The 18750-nt window shown below is 48.2% G+C and overlaps 1 protein-coding gene across 1 annotated transcript in view; it reads left to right on the forward strand.

The window, feature by feature from the left end:
• MYO15A (myosin XVA) overlaps positions 1-18750 on the forward strand; it is a 43794-nt gene that overhangs the window by 22359 nt on the left and 2685 nt on the right. Inside the window, exons 35-62 of the mRNA XM_087942349.1 lie at positions 25-137; positions 789-880; positions 1446-1563; positions 1822-2039; positions 2954-3035; positions 3942-4080; positions 4344-4452; positions 5047-5158; positions 5404-5525; positions 5949-6008; positions 6584-6659; positions 7277-7392; positions 7695-7813; positions 8117-8258; positions 8439-8550; positions 10905-11110; positions 11828-11964; positions 12414-12480; positions 12732-12804; positions 13664-13737; positions 14158-14240; positions 14800-14930; positions 16087-16181; positions 16401-16478; positions 16993-17089; positions 17614-17774; positions 18139-18263; positions 18534-18667. Coding sequence (XP_087798475.1) covers positions 25-137; positions 789-880; positions 1446-1563; positions 1822-2039; positions 2954-3035; positions 3942-4080; positions 4344-4452; positions 5047-5158; positions 5404-5525; positions 5949-6008; positions 6584-6659; positions 7277-7392; positions 7695-7813; positions 8117-8258; positions 8439-8550; positions 10905-11110; positions 11828-11964; positions 12414-12480; positions 12732-12804; positions 13664-13737; positions 14158-14240; positions 14800-14930; positions 16087-16181; positions 16401-16478; positions 16993-17089; positions 17614-17774; positions 18139-18263; positions 18534-18667 — 3191 coding nt within the window. The remainder of the gene's footprint in view (positions 1-24; positions 138-788; positions 881-1445; positions 1564-1821; positions 2040-2953; positions 3036-3941; positions 4081-4343; positions 4453-5046; positions 5159-5403; positions 5526-5948; positions 6009-6583; positions 6660-7276; positions 7393-7694; positions 7814-8116; positions 8259-8438; positions 8551-10904; positions 11111-11827; positions 11965-12413; positions 12481-12731; positions 12805-13663; positions 13738-14157; positions 14241-14799; positions 14931-16086; positions 16182-16400; positions 16479-16992; positions 17090-17613; positions 17775-18138; positions 18264-18533; positions 18668-18750) is intronic.

Genomic DNA, 18750 nt, shown 5'->3' on the forward strand with positions numbered 1-18750 from the left:
GTCTTTCCTCCTGCTGCTTCTTAGAGTTTTCCAACGTGGTTTGGATTCAGATGGAAGAGTTCCTCCACCACCACTGATAAAGGCCCCCACTGTGGCCTCTGCCCACTTCCCAGACTCCGAGGGATATTGCAGCCATGGTGAGAGACTGGGATGAGGCTTATGGTTTGTGTCCAAGCATGGGATCAACCTTTGCAGGATCTGGGGTAGTCCTGCAGCTGGGACCATACAGGTGTGAAGACTGGTGTGTCTATTAAACTGTGTTAGAGCAGTATTTTTCAACCTTGGCCCTTTAAGACGGTGGACTTCAACTCCCAGAATTCTCCAGTCAGCACTGCTGGCTGGGGGATTCTGGAAGTCCACCCATCTTAAAGAGGTAAGGTTGGAAAACATTGGATTAGAGGAAACTATTTAGATGAAGTGAAGGATAAAGCAATTGGGGAAGAAATGGAAAAATTATTAAACAAAGACATTACTTGGTTTGAATTGAAATCAGCAATAGAGAACCAGAAAAACAATAAATCCCCGGGACCAGATGGGATCCCAGGGGAGCTGTACAAGGCAATAGCAGAACAAATAGGACCTCTTATGGTGGAAGTTTTTAATGACGTCTTATTGGCAGCCAGGATGCCGGACTCATGGAGGGGAGCATTGATTTCATTAGGCTGCTGACATGGGAAATGCGTGTTCTGAAAAATGCTTCTCTACCAGCAATCCAGATGGCAAAAATGTCATTTTCTCTTTGCAATTGATCTTATTTCTATTCCATTTTTCTTTTAAACTGGAAACAGATTCAGACACCTGCAGTGAACCCCGGAGCCAAAAAGGGTTGGATCACTATCTGGATAGCCTCTTTGATCCTGTGCTGTCCTATGGGAAAGGGGTAAGGCCAGCATCGCTCTCCCCCACACCCCCTGGATTCCAAAAAAGGCCACCTTAAAGTACTTTGCATCTCATAGAAATCTGTTTTTCCAAGAGCTGGGAAAACCCAGATGTGAATTGCCAACATGTTGAAGGGAGATCAGATAGGTTAAGACTGCAGCTCAAAGCATTTTTTCACCCCATGTGGGTTCAGGCCCAGGGGTCTTGAAGCAGAGGTGGGTATTCAGCAGGTTCTGACCAGTTCTGGAGAACCAGTAGCGGAAAGTTTGAGTAGTTCGGAGAACCGGCCAATCCCACCTCTTCTCTGCCTCCCATCAACTCCCAGCTGATCGGCTGGGTCTTCTTTGGTTGCCCTGCACTGGAGAACGGAGCTGGAAAGCAGGTTAGTGGGAGGGGGAGGGAATGGGGATTTTGCAGTATCCTTCCCCTGCCATGCCCAAGCCACGCCACCAAGCCACGCCCACCAAGCCACACCCACAGAAGTGGTAGTAAAAAAAATTGAATTCCACCACTGTCTCAAAGGAGAAAATGGGTCTGTAGAGCCCCTTTGGTTTCTACCCCCTCAGGAACTAGAGAAGCCAGCGGCCATCTCACGAAGGATGAAAGGCGGTGGCCGCATTGGACATGGCAACGGTGACAATGTGACTGCTGCCGTCCCTCAGACCTCCAGTGAGTACAAGCTAGGTTGCCTTGGTCTATAAATTGGTTGAAAAAAAGCCAGCTTTCTCTGCAATCATTTAGAGTGTGCTAGTCCTCCAAGGGCATTTTATGAACATTTAGAAGTGCAGAAACACAACCGTAACAATAATATCCACGATCAAATTCTACTGTTATCATGATCACTGCTGGAATAAGACACAAGCAGGTCCAAAGTATATTACTAGACTAGAAGTGGTTTGTGCAAAGGCAGACAATGATGGAGAAGAAAATTCTAGAGACCAGGGGCCACCCTAGCTGGATCTTATTACGGTTGGTTGTGGTGCTGCTCGGGAGTCAATCCATGGACTTCTGAATGCCAGGAAGGTGTTCTCTGTTTTTGCAAGCATTCTAGCATTCCTGGCACACTCCAAGGGCTGTTTTCATCTTCCCTCTCCACAGGAAAGAAGGAGGAGGCTGCGTTGACACAGCTGGCTTTCGACAAACACCAAGAGTCAGTTCTGGTTAGTAAAGGCAGGAACTGTCCAGCTGAAGTAAAGGCTGTGAAGTAGAGGAGCACTGGAGAGAGGGATGTGGGAATTTCTGAAAAGAAATCTGTAATCATCCGGGTCACGGTTGCCTCCAAGGTGCTTTTCCAAAAGGCAACTGGACTTCCTTGGTTTTCTTCCTTGAAAACATTTTGCTTCTCATCCAAGAAGATTCTTTACTTCATGGCTTCTTGGATGAGAAGCAAAAGGGGGAAAAAACAAAACAAGGAAAGCCATCTGCCTTTTGGAAAAAGCACTTCTGGGACTTCGGAAAAGAAGCTTGCAGCATCCTGTACAGATTTGTCTCCTGCTTTCCATGTTAGACACCTCAGTTTCACAGGTGTGTTAAGGAGGGGAAGGAAGCCCAAGCAGACTTGCCAACCCTCAAACAACCCATGGCCAATTTGGCCATGGGTGAGGGAGCCAGGAGCTGCTTTGGGGCGGCATCTGGGCACCTCCCGAGGCTGCATCCACAAGCCAATCCTTTCCCCCTTTCTGATGCCTTTCTACCCTTCTCAGCTGACCTGAGGCTCGCCCGACACTGGATACTCACCTCCCAGGCAGCCTCTGTATCCATTTCACCTGCAGGCTGGCAAGTGCCATAGCCCTGGGCATTTTCCTGCTGCGTGTTCGGGCAGGGACGGGCTTTCAATCCACCCGTCTGCCCTGGAGCGATGACCCGGGGACGGTGGGTGGAGAGGGAAATTGCCTGGCAGAAGGGCCTTCTTTGGCTTCCCTGGACCACTCAAAGGCAAGTGGGGAGCTGTAGGCAGGATTTTGGGGAGGGGTCCTGGGCCAAGATTCCTGCAGCAGGACCACAAAACCCAGGAGAAACATGATTTCCAGTTTGCTAATGCATTTCTCCACTGACCCACCCCTCCTTTGGACAGAGGGAAGCTGGGAAAAGGCTGATGGACGGATCTGTGTCGCCTTCAGGCACTGCACAGCGGAGAACCAACCTTCAGAATCCAGGTAAGGAAACCCCAGAGGACCTGCCAGCTGCAGAATAAACGGCACGGGTGGGTGGGGGGAGAATGGTTTGGATTCTTATCCCCTCCTTGTGTAGGGGTTTATAACATTGGTGTGGGTTTTTATCTTTTGAAATCTGCGGTTTTTATACTTGTTGTTTTATTCAATTGTTGTATACACTGCCCAGTGTTGCTTTTTGTGAGATGGGTGGTGTTCTGTCATATTAGATCAGAGGTCTCTAAACTTGGCAACTTGAGGACTTCAACTCCCAGAATTCTCCAGCCAGCTATGCTGGCTGGAGAATTCTGGGAGTTGAAGTCCACAAGTCTTAAAGTTGCCAAGTTTGGGGACTCCTGTATTAGATGGACACACAAATAAATATTGAGTGCTTAAGTTGAAAGTTAACCCTCATCAGTGGCAGGCATGCCATTTGCAAGGCAGCAAAACCTGCTTAACCACAAGTGCACAGAGAGGCTGTACAGACAGTTCAAAGGGGTTGAGAAGTTGTGGTCCAACTCCTGCGAGATGTAAGAGCAAGACCTTTTGCATCAGCTATCAAATAATCGACCTGTTAGGCTACAGCATTTTAGCAACAGGACTAGACGGATTAACTAGATTTATAGCAATAGCACTTAGATTTACAGAACTCTCTGGGCAGTATATAGAGCCAGCATGTTTTCCTCGTTTTACCCACCTTGGAAGGACAGAAGGCTGAGTCAACCTTGAGCCGGTCAGAACCGAACTTCTGGCAGTGGGCAGAGTTAGCCTGCAATCCGGCTTTCTAACCACCGCACCACCATCTTTGATGGCGTCTAGCCATTGTGGTTTGTTAACCTGGGTTGGAGGATTAAAGCTTTCCTTGCTGCGAGAATCATCTCCCTCTGGTTTCCCTCCCGCCTCCCTGCGCAGAGTTTGGCTCCAGGCCTCAGGCCGATGGGCTTGTCCGCCATTCCAAGCTGAATTCGGAACACAACCCCGAACCCACACAGAACATCCGCAACATCATCAAGCAATACCAGCAACCTTTGCAACTTTCAGAGCCGGTCAGGTCAGATCGGGTCCTCCCTCACCCTTTTCTCTCTTCCCCTCCCCAAAAAAGATTTATTGGGGGGAAAAAGGGGGGGGCTTGTGTTCCATCCTGATAATGCAAAGCTTCCACGTCTAGAGGCAGCGTATCTGTAAACGTCAGGGGCTGGGGAATGCTTCCAGATTGTCAGTTCTTGGTTGGGGGGGGGCTTTATTGGGAAAGGACACGAGGGTTTTTGATCAACTGGATTTGGAAACCTCCGTTCGCCCTGCCTGTCTTTTCAGAAAGGAAGGGGGGAAGGTCTTTGTGAAGAAAATGGATCCCCACGAAGAAGCCTTGATGATCCTGAGGAGACAGATGGCACCCACAGGCGTACCCGTGAAGCCCCTTCGGGTAGGGCCAGAGGGCTGGCCTAGCAGACCCACTTCTTGGAAAGCCCCCCGTGGTGCTAGCTTTCTCCTGCATGGCTCCATGCACCTGCTGCTGGCAGGGAAGCTGAGGCAGGCGAGAGAGGAGACCCTCACACCAGCAAAAGCCATAGCACAAACCAGAAATAAATGCAGAGAGAACTTGAAGAAGAGAGCGGCCCAAAGTCTGTTAACCTCAAAAGGTGGAGCTGATAGCCGGTCTCTGAGCCTCCTGCTAGTCCTTCCATTTTGGGCTGCCTCTGCTTGCTCACTGGCCCTTTGAACCCCTGAAAAAAGAGTGGCAAGAAGGAGAAATTGGAGCATTTCCTTAGGGTAGCTCTGCCAAGTGATGCCAGAGAGAGCAAACAAAGGAGAAATGTTTGCGTGGAAATTGGATCCCCTAGAATAAGGATGGGCGCTCGAAAAGCATCTTGGCCAAAGACCCTTGAAACTTAGGGCTGATCTCAGGTGGTTCACTAAGGAGCCAAAGTAAAAACAAGAACCAGGCAACCAGGTTGAGCATCTGCCAAGGACAATGCTGGACCCCCTTTGGGTAATGTGTGAAATGCCTTCTTTGCAGGCTATCCATGAACCAGCACCCAGAGAGATCATCGCCATGGTGAGGCCAGTGGCTAGTTCGAAGATGGTTGAACCCCCTACTGTGGCCCCATCTTTGCCCGATGCTTCTTCAGGTGAGCAATCACCTGTTGGTTGGTTGGATTCCTGGCCTGCGAGAACCAACTTTTTTTGCTTGGTGATGATTCTCCACCTACCACACCAGCCACTGGTTTGTTCCTCCCGCACTAACTAGAGCCATGAATTTCAGAGACTGTGGGTGTTATGATTGCTTTCGCCACATAGGATGTCCTTTCCTGCCCAGTGGGTACTTTTTCCCCTTTAGAAAGAGAGAAAGAACCGTTGACTTTCTCCCATCCAGCTCCCACCTCACGAGAGTTGGCACCCGAGGATGAGACGGTCCAGACAAAACTTTACAGTCGGAGCAGCAAGGAGTTCTATGGGTACCACAACGTCTCCTGGAAGATCTACCTCAGGAAGGAGGTAGGTTTTTAGGGACTCCCTCTCGGTTTTCCTCTCCTGGCTGTGGGGGAAACATGGCCACGCTTTATAAAGACAGGGCAGAAGAACGATCTGCTGGTGGCTTCTCAGACTAGAATTCGGGGCAGTCAAAAAAAAGCACCCAGCCCTGGAACTGATCAGGGCAGAGGAAGAGGAGAAGAGTCCGAAAGGTCTGTAGATGGCTAACAGGCTCTGAGAGCTAGACCAGGCCTCCACGTTCAGTAGCACTTTATTTTTGAGCTGCAGACAAATATTTTAGAGAAATATTCTAGAGAACCTGCTCTGGCTGCCAGGAGTTGTAATCAAGATGCTGGTGTAAGGAGCTTTAAAGCTGACAGCTGGGCTGGATGGATCCTTTGGGTGTAGCACCCCCCACCCCCAGTCACAATACCTCTTTCCTTGCAGGTTTTTTACCCAAAGGAGACTATCAGCAGCCCTCTTCTGCTCGATCTCCTTTTTCGGCAGGTGAGTGACCTCTGGCGTGTAATTTTGCCACTGATGCTCCTCTAGTCTAAACCATTGGTCACCTGGGAAGGTGCATCCCAAGTTTCCTTGGACCTCAGATTCCTCCCTGGGTGGGTTATTTAAGGGTGAATTTTCCCCTTCCGTGCGATGCAATGCTATTGAACTCTATTATTTCTGAGTTAGTTTATTAAACTTTCTATGCCAGCCAGACTGCTGAGGTCTGCTGGCAGCTTATAATCAGATAGAAACTCCCAATTAAATATTTTCCATAAGCAAAATCGTTGGCTTCTTGGCGTTATCCAAGTTGGGTGGTTTTCCTGCAAACGTTTCATTACCGGTCTAGGTGACCTCCTCAGGGCATGGGGGAGTGTGATTAAACCACACTTCAATCAAGACAGCCAGCAAAGTTTACTTTTCATGCATTGATCATAAAAACTGCAGAAAACCACCAAGCTCAGAGAACATTAAGAATGGAGCTACTCATGTTCTCTACACTTTAAATCAAACCTACGTTGTGAAGGCCTTTCTGAGAGCCAACCGAGATTTCTTCTCACCTTGTCTGAGTCACTTTGCAGATCTTCAACGATACTCTGTCGGACGCCTGCCTTCGTCTCACCGAGGAGGAGAAGCTACGCATGAAAGCTCTCTTTGGTAACTACCTTTGAGAGGAAGGGAGGGTGGAAGAACTTCAGGTGTTTTAGAAAAATGTTGCAAAGCTACTAGTGGCTGGAAGCATCTTTTCTGCACCAACTGATGCCTCTAAGTGTCTCTATCAGCCAGAAGTATTGAACAGAGCCATTCTACAGGTGTCATGCTCAGGAACATTCTGCTTCTGGACACTGGTTTCTGAAAGAGAGGAGAATGTGGCTCTCCTTGTCCTTATTTCCAAGATGACTAGGCTGGCCATTGTGGGAAAAATATTCTTCTCTCTACAAAAAACTGGATGTACTGTTGTGGTGGAATGTAGTCTGGATTCCCAGCAGGGAGGGGCTGCATTCCAGAGGAGACCGCCAAGTTTAGACAGCTTGTGTGAAAGAAAGAGGGCGGAGACAGCTCTTCCCTAATGGTTCCTGGGTCTGTTTGGGTCTGGCAAGGGTCTGTCTCTAGGTGAGACCCAATAGAGGAAACTGCTGGTTGAACATTTAGCCTTAAATCTTAGATTTTCAACTCACAAACTTTTAAAAGAAACCAGAACGAGAGAGGAACGGGGTAAGAGTTTTTCCCTATCGGAAACCTTCCAAGAACACCAGTGTGGTTTCTCCCCACAGCGGACAACAAGCTGGACTCCTTCAGTCCGGTAGCCGATGAAAGCGTCAAGAGGGAAATTATCCGCGTGGCCCGAGAGAATTGGGAGGTGTACTTCTCCCGCCTTTTTCCAGCTACGGTAAGAGAATTCTCCGAGAATTCCCACACAACCCCGAGAGGAACTTCAGGCAGGCTGTAGTCCAGCCAGTCAAGAGGGCCCCTCTTTCGGCACATTAATTTTGAACCGTCACTGAACGAATGGTCTGAAGTCATTGTGTTGATATTTTGCACTGTTATATTTTAGCAGCAGCTCTCATTTCAGGGGTGTGAACCTGGAATCCTTTCGGAGAGCAAGTCTTCTTTTGGCTTGCTTGAAGCGGCAGCTTTCCTTTCCTTGGGTGATGGCTCCGGCCTTGCCCACTTCCCTCTCTCCCCCTTCAGGGCAGCGTTGGCACCGGAGTGCAAATCCTGGCTGTCTCTGACACGGGGATTAAACTCCTGCGACTGGTCAAAGGGGCCAATCTCCCTGGGGAGCAGGTCCGGGTGCTGCGAGGCTACAGGTAAGTAAGGCCAGGGCGCACCTGTCCAGAACAGAAGTAATAGAATAACAAGAGTTGGAAGGGCCTCAGAGGTCTTCTAGAACAGGGGTCTTCAAAGTTGACAGCTTTAAGACTTGTGGACTTCAACTCCCAGAATTCCTCCTCCTCCAGCCATGTTAGCTCGGGAATTCTGGGAGTTGAAGTCCACAAGTCTTAAACTTGCCAAGTTTGAAGGCCCTTGTTCTAGATCAACCCCTTGGTTCAATTAGCGATGAACCAAGGGACCCCTTTGTCTTCTCCACACCCCTTCATCACCACCACCAGCTACAGTGAGCTCCTGTTTGTCACCATCCCCTCAAAGAACATGCTGGAGTTCAACCTGGTCCATGAGAAGATGATCCTCTTCTCCCCCAAAGCCATCCAGGTAAAGGCCTTGATCGACCACTTCATCATGGAGCTCAAGAAGGTAAGACCTCGGGATGGGGTGGGGAATTCGCTTGGGGAAGGGAGCTGCAAGGAAGAGCAGAGGTGGAGGCCCAGAGGCATCCAGGGCGCTTCCTTGCAGGGATGAACGGACAGCTGGGCAGCTTTGCTCAGTCCAGCATTTTGAACCAGACACTTGTGGGTCTTTTTTCTCACAATATAGGACTCACAATATATGGTTGCCATTAAGAACCATATCACAAATGCTGGAAACCTTCTGAGTTTTCACAAGGGAGACATCATTTGCCTGCGACCGATGGAGGGCCTGGAACCAGGTGAGAAACCTGAACAGGGGAAGAATTTTTAGCAGAAATGTAATGCAGCAGCAACAGGAAGATAATAATAAAATTTAGGCTGGAGTTGGCATTTTTATCCACGTACCCCAGATCCTTGAAAAGGACTTGACAGGTGGACTAAAATGCCAAATCCAGTCTAAACATCTGGCCGACTGTGAGACAAACCATGAAAATAATAACAGCAGCTGCAATACACGGGGTAGAGAAAGCATTGCTTTGGTTTCATCTTTGCAGACGTAGGGATTAGCAAGTTTCCCAAGGTGATCCGTTTCCTTCATGTCTCAAATATTCCCTTGTGCTGAATGACGGAAAATCCATCTCCGCCCTTCGGAGTTGAGCCCACCCACCCTTTTCATCCTCAAAAGAGGCTCAGGTGTCCGACAGATGCAGGCGAACGCTGGTTGAATTAATCATCATTCAAGATGTTGAGACATGTGTCCTCAGATGCCCTTGAGTTGAGATTCACGGCCCAGAGGCTCCAATTCTTCTGGCATTCTGGAATGTCTGATTTGGTCTGTTCTAACCGTCGTTTATACATGTGGCCTCGTGATGATGAACTAAACACATGCTGGGTGCACGAACAAAAGGGGGGCGTTTCTGAAAGACGGTTAGCGCATCTCTGAATGCCAGTCTTGAATCTGGGGTAACAATTGGGGTCCCCCCCCCAAATAGCCAACGAAAGGTGGCTCAGGGCTAAGATGCTGAGCTTGTCGATCAGAAAGATCAGCAGTTCGAATCCCTAGTGCCACATCATGGAGTGAGCTCCCGTTACTCATCCCAGCTTCTGCCAACCTAGCAATTCAAAAGCATGTTAAAAGAATGCAAGTAGGAAAATAGGGACCCCTTTGGTGGGAAGGTAACTGCATTCCGTATGCCTTCAAAGGCATTTAGTCCTGCCAGCCACATGACCACGGAGACTTTGGACAGCGTTGGCTCTTCGGCTTTGTAACGGATATGAGCACCGGCCCCTAGAGTTGGAAACGACTAGCATGGATGTGCGAGGGGAACCTTTTCCTTTACCTTTAAGTAGCCAACAAGCATTCCTTGCTCCTTTTGACTTCACGTTCGGCCGTCATCCTGGCCTTGCTAACTGCAAATGTGGTTCTTTCCCAGCACTTTTCAGGGTGAAAGGGGAGTTTGCACACTGAGCCGTCTTGACACTTAACAGACCATGAAAGGACATTCCAGATTTTCCAATATGCTATTGACCTGGACACCCTCCAGCAACTTGGAAGGGGTGATAAATAAATGAGTTCCAAGGGAGCCCATGAAGGCAAAGCATAAAGAATTAATGCAATTTCCCTCTGATGCATAAAAGGAGACTTGAACCCAAGAGAGGGAGGCGAAATGAAACTTGGCTGCAAAAGGAATCAATCAGAGAAGCCCGTGAAAAGAAATTGAAAACATTTTTTTTTGGGGGGGGGAATAATCTTAATAACAGCCCATAGATACAGAGGCCAGGGGAAGCCAATAGGAAAGGACTGTTTATGCAGAAAAATAGCAAATGGGAAAGACAAGAGAGAAGAGAAGATGCAAAAGATTTTAATGGAAATAGAGATGAAAGAGGGAGACTTAATGAGATCCCCAGGAAGGAAAACATGTTTTACAGCAGATTAAACTTTCATAACGCCGGCTGTCTATGTTCACGATAAGAGAGAATGGAAACAAAAATGACTTTTGCAAAAAGAAGGAATGCAAAGTGGAGCAGCAGCATCACAGCCAAGGCAAACGGGGAGGGATTGAGATTGTGATTGTTGGCCATTCTGCAGGGAAGCGTTCTTGGGGGTCCTTCTGATGCCCCTGTGCTTCTCCCACCTACAGACCACTATTATGGATGCGTGGTGAGGAAAAAAGTGATTCTCCTGGAAGAGGTCAAAAAAGGCACCCAGGATTTTGGTGGGTGGCTTTAGTGTGGTGTGGAGTGCAACACTCTGGCTCTCTTCCAGATTCTTCTTCTTCTTCAACATCTTCCACCTTTTTCTATTGCATGCTGTTTTTCATTGTTATTTCCCCCCTTGAGCAAACGGAATCCTTGTTTGGAGATGTTTAGAACTTCCTAGGTCTAATCAACAATGACCTGAGCATGAATTGGCAAATATGGCCCCTTTATGACTTGAGAACTTCAACTCCCAGAATTCCTAAGCCAGGAACTCTGGAGTTGAAGTCCATAGATTTTAAAGTGGCCAAGGTTGGACGGAGGAAAGGGGGGTAGAAACCAATTGAGTAGACCTCTGTGAAACCCACTCCTCTTCTTTGGGGGAAGGTGGTTGGAAGACCATCAAGAGGGAGAATCTCTTGACAACTGTCCTGAGGGTTTCTTATTCCTGGGACAGGCTGGAAGTTTGGTGCCATCTATGGGAAATCGGGGCTCTTCCCCTCCAGCTGCGTCCAACCAGTGGCAGCCCCAGATTTCATGCAACTGCCCATGGAGAAGAAGGAGGACCCCAACAACAAGCAGGCCAAGGTGGCTGGTCCAGCCTCAGTGGCCGTGGCCGTGGCATCAGCAGCTGTGGCTCAGGAGCTGGACAGGAAGGTTGAGGCAAGTCGGTCGTGGAGGTGTGAATGCCCCTGTGTGGCAGGATACAGGATTCAAAGGAAGGAGGCAGGAGCAGGCATATGGGTCCTGTTGTTCCTTGGTTGAACGTGCTTGGTTTATGATAATGGCATGTCCCGGGAACAGGTTGCTTTCGTCCAAATGCCTTGCAGGTCAAAACAGGAATGGGTGATTGAAGTGGTTTGATTGATTTGGTTATGGTTATTGTTTTCATCTGGAGCCATGGTGGCATAGTGACTAAAATGCAGTATTGCAGGCTAATTCTGCCTACTGCCAGCAGTTTGATCCTGACTCAGCCTTCCATCCTTCCGAGGTGGGTAAAGTGAGGACCTAGATTGGTGGGGGCAACTGGCTGACTCTGTAAAACCACTTAGAGAGGGCTGTAAATCACTAGGAAGCGGTATATAAGTCTAAGTGCTATTGCTATCTGCAAAGCTTTGGAGAGAGAAAAATGGTGACCTCATGGCTGGGGATAAAAAATATGGACCGCTTTCATTGAGTCAAAGAAGGATCCCTACTTGATTAGCCATCTCATCTCTACAGCCCTTATAAATGTGGGGCATTTCACGCCCAAAGAACCCATTTCCTGAATGGGCCCATCGGTGCTGTGCCAATGTTATTATTACTTGCATCTTTGAAGATTAGCAGAGAAGCTCCGTTGTAAACCCTTACGGGTCACTTTTGCTCTCTCCACCCTGGCAGGTTCCCCCAGTGGGCGAGGAATACTTGGAGAGCTGGGAAGAATTTCAAAGCCCCCCAGAGATCAAACCCAAAGGAGGCCTTTTCACCATGCTGGAGTTTGCCAAGAAGTATTTTCGAGAAGGGCAGGAGGCAAAGACGTGAGTGATGGCAGAGAGAGGGATGTGTGGCTGGAAAAGTAGCTGGATGAAAAAAGTGAAAGAATGAAAGAAGCAGCAGCAGAAGAGAAGAGAAGAAAGCAATTCCAGGAAGCCACCATCTCCCACATTCTCTGGGAATACCCCATATTTATGTAACCCCTGATATAGTTGGGGGGGGGGGCCTGGGAGGTCCCAGAAGAAAGCTAAGAGTGGTGGGGAGAGAAGCAGGAAAGATGAGAGATAGAGAGGATCTTTCATAACCAGAAATGAGTTTTGACCCCAGCAGCATACTGAGAAAACAAATATCTGAAATGTTCACCAGAGAAAAGGGATTCTTATTTATTTCTGGTCAAGATTTTGAAGGTGGGCGTCCCACAGTTGGAACCCTCCCTCTCCCCCAAAACACACGGCATTCCTATTTTCATTTTTTATTGACTTTATGATTTCAGGGCCAAACAGAAATCGAAGAAGGGTGGCGAATCTAAGACGGTGGCGGATATTCTGAAATACACCAAGGTGACCATGATGATCTCCCTCAGGGCCACAGATCCCCTGGTCCCCTGGCTTTCTATTCTCACTTCTGCCACAGAGCAAGCATGCTGTGCACAGCAGAGCCATGGTTTGGATAGGTTCCTCTTCAATCGAAGTCTATACCCACCAGAGCATGCCAAATATCTTGCCCACTTATTTCCACATGTAGCTTCCTCCAATGAGCGTGATTCCCATACCCAACTGATCATCTCTTTCCCCCCTTCCTGGCTTTTCAGTGTCCCATCCAGGAGTCACTCATTGGATTCGCCAACAGCAGCCTGAACAAAATAGCAGCAGAATCCTTCCAGGGTGAGTCCTTCTCTCGTACCCAGGTGCCTGTCTCTCCTAGGAAGACCTTGGCACCCTGTGCTGACAGAAGCTCTCGTGGGAGAGTTTTGAGGCCAGAGTTTTGTGGTTGTTGCGTCTACTGTTTCTTTCTCTCTCATCGGCTCTACAAGCTTGGCAACCAAGACTGGCTGGCTTATGATAGCAGCACGAGCTATCCAAGCTTTGGAACAAGTTGCTTCCATCCCAATGCTCTGCACGTCAAAACAGCAATGAGTGATTCAAACTCTGTGATTGATTTGGTTGTGGTTAGTGTTTTCATCTTCAAAGCTTTGGAGAGAGAGAAAAAATTGGTTCCAGCACCGTTCCAAAGGACAGCAGTCTTGGAAAAATTGTGCAACAAGGTCACCTAGTGTAGTAAGATTGGGACTGGGTTAGGGACTTCTGTCCTCACTGTGAGTTGTGTTGTGGGGGGGGGAGGGGGTGCATGAAGGGAGGCTCAGCCAATCTCACCGTACGCATGTTGTACTTTGACAATAAAGGTAATAATAATAATAGTAATAATAATAAAGTCTTCCATCTCTTCTCCAGCACATCCAGGCTTGGAGAAGTCAGCCAATGATCTACGGCTCTGAGTGGATTTCTGGTGTAAATTAGGAAAATGAGCTCATTCTGTAACTAATGTAAAGCTTCACAAACTAAGTGTTCAGCCATAATGCTAAGCATGCGGTAGGATGGGCAAACAACAATGGGTTGGCTCACTCATGCCAAATCAAAACAATAAGCTAAATTATGATGACATCTGAACCTAACCAAGGTAGGAGTGGTTGAAGAGATAATCCCAATTGAAAGGGGTGTGTGCGTTTCTTTTGTGTTTCCCCAGCTGTGATGAAGTTCATGGGTGACCTTCCACTCAAAGGACAATCTGAGCTGGATGTGGCCTATGCTTTGTTGAAGGTAACCCTCTTTCCAGTGTTGGCTTGTATCAAACCTTGTAGAACAGGTGATGGACGTGTTCCAGGCTTTGATGGTGCTTTTTTTAGTGGAGGGGATGCAGTTGAAAAGTGAAGGTACCTTAAGCCAAGTGAAGACTAGCTGAACATCTTCAGAGTCTTCTGAAATTGTGTTTTGCTGCCAAATTTCTGTAGTTTTTGTGTTTTGGAGAGTTAAGGATCCTGCAAATATAGGAGTCAGGGAGCTCATTACCAACAAGGATGGTCTGTTTTTTGGATTCCATGTGGTCTCAGAGCACCCTAACTGGCCAAGCCTTTCCAGGTGAGAAAGTCTTTGGGAGAACCAGTGGCTGACCAATGAGAGAAAGAGAGATTATGAATATAGACACCTTCCTCCCATGCTTTTTTCCTGCTTCTTCTCCAGCTCTGTGGAGACCACGAGGTCATCCGGGATGAAGTTTTTTGCCAGATCCTCAAACAGATCACGGACAATGTCAGCAGCAAGACGTAAGCCAACCTTTCAATCTTTCATGGCTTTCCGGAGTCCAATATTGCCCTCCCTAGAGTTCTCCAGGTGAGTTGTATTTCAACTCTCCTAGCTGCCAGGCGTGCTGGCTCAGGAATATGGGAGTCGAAGTAGCACATATCCCAAGGACACCATGTTGGAGCAAGCTGTAGTAGGTAACAGTAAACTGTGGACATAGCCTCCTCGTATAACTCACCTTTTGTCCTTGGGCAGTCGACTGACGGAGAAAAAAAACTTCTCAGCCCAAAGCAGTTTGGAGATAGAGCTGTTTTGGAGAAAGCTTCCCCTACTTGGGGCTTTTCAGGAGGAGGGAAGGACCCCTGCTCTCTCTCTCTCTCTGGAGGAAGGCAGAAATGCCGCTTTCTAATGTTCCAAGCCAATAGCTGAATTTCAATGCCAGGGAGCCCTTGTGTTAGCTCCGTGGTCCCAAGAGAGGCCAGGAGAACCACTGCCTGAGTCAGTCCTGCTCCTCCCTCTGGCTATGAGTAGACCCTCCCCAAGATCCAGCTGAACTTTCACATTGGTGTCTCCTTTTGGTAGGGACAGCTGCCCCAAAGGATGGAGGCTTCTGTACATCCTGACTGCCTATTATAGGTGCTCCGAAGTCTTCAAGCCCTACCTTCTACAGTTCCTGCAGGAGGCCTCTGCCCAACCTGGTTTGCATTTCCAAGGTGAGAAATGCTGGAGCCCTCCATGAAAAGACTCCCAATGTGGCCCAGGATCATTTCAACTCAGACCTCTCCTAGGCTGCATTAACAGAGGGATAGAATCAAGATGACTCAAAGTGTTCATACCGCTTTATAAGGCCCTGGTAAGGCCACTCTCGGAATACGGCATCCAGTTTTGGTCGCCACGATGTAAAAAAGATGTTGAGACTCTAGAAAGAGTGCAGAGAAGAGCAACCAGGGTGATGAGGGGACTGGAGAGCCAAACCCACCAATTTTCGCATACATTCACCTTTTTTAAAAAATGGAAGAACAGCTGCAAAAGACAATAGGGAATTGTTTGAGGAAATCCTGGGGTTTTTTCCCCCAGCGCTCTGTACAGCCAATGCTCTAATCTCCCATTTCAAAGGATCAAACTAGAGTCTTTTAGGGTTTTGGGTTTTATAATTTGTAATAATGGAGTTATTTTAAAAAAACCCAAACATGGAAACTATTTTCCAATAGTGGAAATTTCTCCTTCTCTCATCCACAAGAAACATGGCCTCCCCGGGGGGATGTAAAGTGAATTAAATGCTTCGATTCCTAGGACAAGGCAGGTGTTAAAATCTAGCTGTTAGAGGAAGAAAACTGACAGGGCTTAAGCCAAAATTCATCCATCAAACGTACTTGCTCGCCAATCACTTAAAATGTGGAAATGAATCCATCTGCTCTGTCTACGGCTGGAAGAAAGCCTGCTGGGTCGCATGGCAGCCCAGGGTTATTTTCTCATTAAACCCTCTCCGGTGGGACAGAGGTGATTGGCCAAGATGGATGACCCCTGGCTTGACTTCCAGCTGGGCCATGATTTCAACCCATCAGCCCCTCTCTTCGGCTGGAGAGGAGCGACGCTACCATTGGAGGAAATCTGGGGGCTGGGGAGGTTCTCAACCGCAGAAGGTCAGGGAATGAATCAAGCAGGGAAATTGCCCCCCATCCGGTCCTGCTTTTTTAGGGCTCCGGTCGAAGTTCTGCAGAGGGCAGCCAATGTGGGCAGGCAGGTCCGCCTAGGCTGGAGTGAGAGGAGTTGGTCTCATGAGTGGGGCTTCTCCACGGGCGACCGAGCCTGTTCCACCTCTTCTTCAGGGGGTTCACCTCTCCGCTTCTCTTCCTTACCCTCCCTCAGGCATCGCCAAGGCCTGCGAGCAGAATTTGCTGAAGACTTTCAAGTATGGGGGCCGCTGTGAGTTTCCTAGTACCGTGGAGCTCCAAGCCTTGGTGGTGAGTCCTTGACAAGAGGAAGAAGGGAGGGAGGGAGGACAGGATCCTATCAGCTGGGAAGGGGTCACCTAGAGAGGGGGGGTGGCTTTGCTATGGGCTGAAAGAGATGGGCAAGCAAGGGGCTTCCATAACATCCACTTTCCCATGTATGTCCCTAATAATTTTGCTTTTCTCCATGCTATTCCTCCTCCTCCTCCTCCTCCTCCTCCTCCTCCTCAGGCTGGAAGAAGTTCAAAGCGCCAACTTTTTCTCCTCCCAGGAGGGATCGAAAGGCACCTCAAAATCAAGACTTGCTCGGTGAGTGCCAAAAAAAACAGCCTCCCTTCCCTGACCTGATGCAGCCAGCAAATAAAAGGGGAATGTGTGTACACTAAATTCCAAAGTGACATGTTTCAAGTGTCAGCAATGCACCAGCCAGCCCAGCATTCTCTTTCCATGAAATCTTGCAGAATATAATATCTTTCCTCTGTATGAGTTCATTTCCAGAGCTTACTCCAAAAGACCATATCTATCTTTTCAGGAAGCAAACTTAAAGTCCCATTTAAAACTGTTTATGCTCAAAAGGAGCTTTCAGCCAAAATGGGCCGAGTCCACTCTGTTACTTTCCCCAAAGACAGATCCTACGCCATCTTTCCCCACGAACTCAGGTTAACAACATTTCTTTTCTCTCCTTTTCCAATGTTTCTTCCTCCTCTACAAATACCAAGACCGAACATTTGTCTGGCAGAAAAATTCTGTGCAGTTCCAAAATTTGCATTCCGCATTTTGATCTGTTGCTAGGCATCTACAATCTGTCCATTCACTTTTCTAGGTGGCCCAGGATGTCATACAAGAGATTTGCTTTGAAATGGGTCTGCAGCAGCCTGAAGCCTTCAGGGAATACATCATTTTTGCTGTCTCTAGTAAAAGTGAGTTGATGAGGCTGGAAGGGAGCTAATTTCCCTTATCCAGGCATTGAGAAATAAATCACCCTCCTTTCTGTGGACTGCATCTTTCAGATGTCCAGCAGCTGCATCCATGCTCCAAAGCCATCCAGCATGTCATAATGACTTGCAGGTTTTCTTTAGCCCCTAACACCAGGCGGAGGGGGGGGGGGGTTGCATGCTTTCCCGGGAAAATCTGGTTAATCTCAGATTCTCATTCTTGGTTGGGTATCACAGAGTTCATATCGTTAGAGCCATTGATGAATTCTTTCTGTTTGTGTAATCCACCTTAACCTCAATATTTGGGATCCACATAGCTTTAAAGCCAAGAGATGTGGCCCTTTTTCTCTTGGTTTATGCAGGAGAAATGTAGATGTTTCCTTCACCAGATACTTAGTCTTCTATTTGGGGTTGCAGAGAACTAGCTGGCCCATCCATCGACAAAGGGGAGTTCTCATTTGGCTGGAGGTTGCTTCAAAAACTTGATTCCCTCCGTTTCCACATCCCAGATCAGAATGTCCGGCCTTTGGACAGGCGGGAGTACATCCTGGATGTTACCCTGGAAATGGAGAATGTGGACAGCAGCTACATGTTCTGGTACAGGCGTGTGATTTGGGCCCAGCCACTGAAATTTGACAATGAACTCTACGTCACCATGCATTACAACCAGGTGAGATCCTTTGAGAAAATGCTGAGAAGAAAAACTCAAGTTTTGGTTCTGTTCTGAGAAGTTTCGAGCACCCTTTCTTAACTTAACCTGATTACATTAGTTAAACTCTACTAACCACATGGAAATGCAGTAAAATACTGAAGCTTCCTACTAATACAGTACAATAATGCAAAACCATACAGTATCAAAGATTTAAAATACATTGAGCAGCTTGTGCTGCAGAACACAATCTCTCACAGGCTGGTCTTTTTCAAGTGAGTCCAGCGTCATCTTCTGTCACCCCCATCAAACTCACCTGGAGGGTCTCGGGTTGAGTTAAGGCTCTTTCCTAGCCGTTGTGATGTCACTGGTGTCTCTCTTACAGATACTACCTGACTATCTGAAAGGTCTCTTCAACATCTCATCTTCTGCAAAGCCAAGTGACCAACAGTTCCAGCAAATCTCCAAACTGGCTGCTCTCCAGCTCTGGGTGAAGGGCCTGGCAACCTTGTAGGTGTAACCTTGGAGTATGGTGGTGTTTGGACAAGGCTAATGCCGCAGGCAAGAGGGAGGCTGACTCCTGGCTGAATGGGAAAAGTCTGGGTGGGATGGTCACCATTTTCTGGGTGTGAGGCTGTAGCACCATCCATGGGATTGTCGTTCTGTCTCCTTGGCTTGGAGGAGAGGAGGCTTGGCGGAGAACTTCCCTTTAGCTCCTCATGCCCCTGTTTCCTCAGCTGTCTGTGACTTCTCACCTACTCCTTCTGCTTCTCCTCCAAGAAGGGAAATTCAGGACTACATCCCACCCCAGTTCTACCATCTGCAGAAGGCTCAGGTGTGGCTGGACATGGTGGCCCCCTTCATGCATCAAGCACAGGCCTTGAGCACCCACCAGGCTCGGTCCCAATTCTTAGGTAAGGCCTTCTCCTTCCAAGGGGCCAGAAAGGGAAGGCAGACCAGCCTCCCTCCTGGAATTAAGCTTCAAGAATGATGTCTG

The sequence above is a fragment of the Notechis scutatus genome, chromosome 12 (assembly GCF_049901735.1).
Source record: "Notechis scutatus isolate UNSWTSFEM ecotype Mainland chromosome 12, rNotScu1.2, whole genome shotgun sequence".
Lineage (NCBI taxonomy): Eukaryota > Metazoa > Chordata > Lepidosauria > Squamata > Elapidae > Notechis > Notechis scutatus.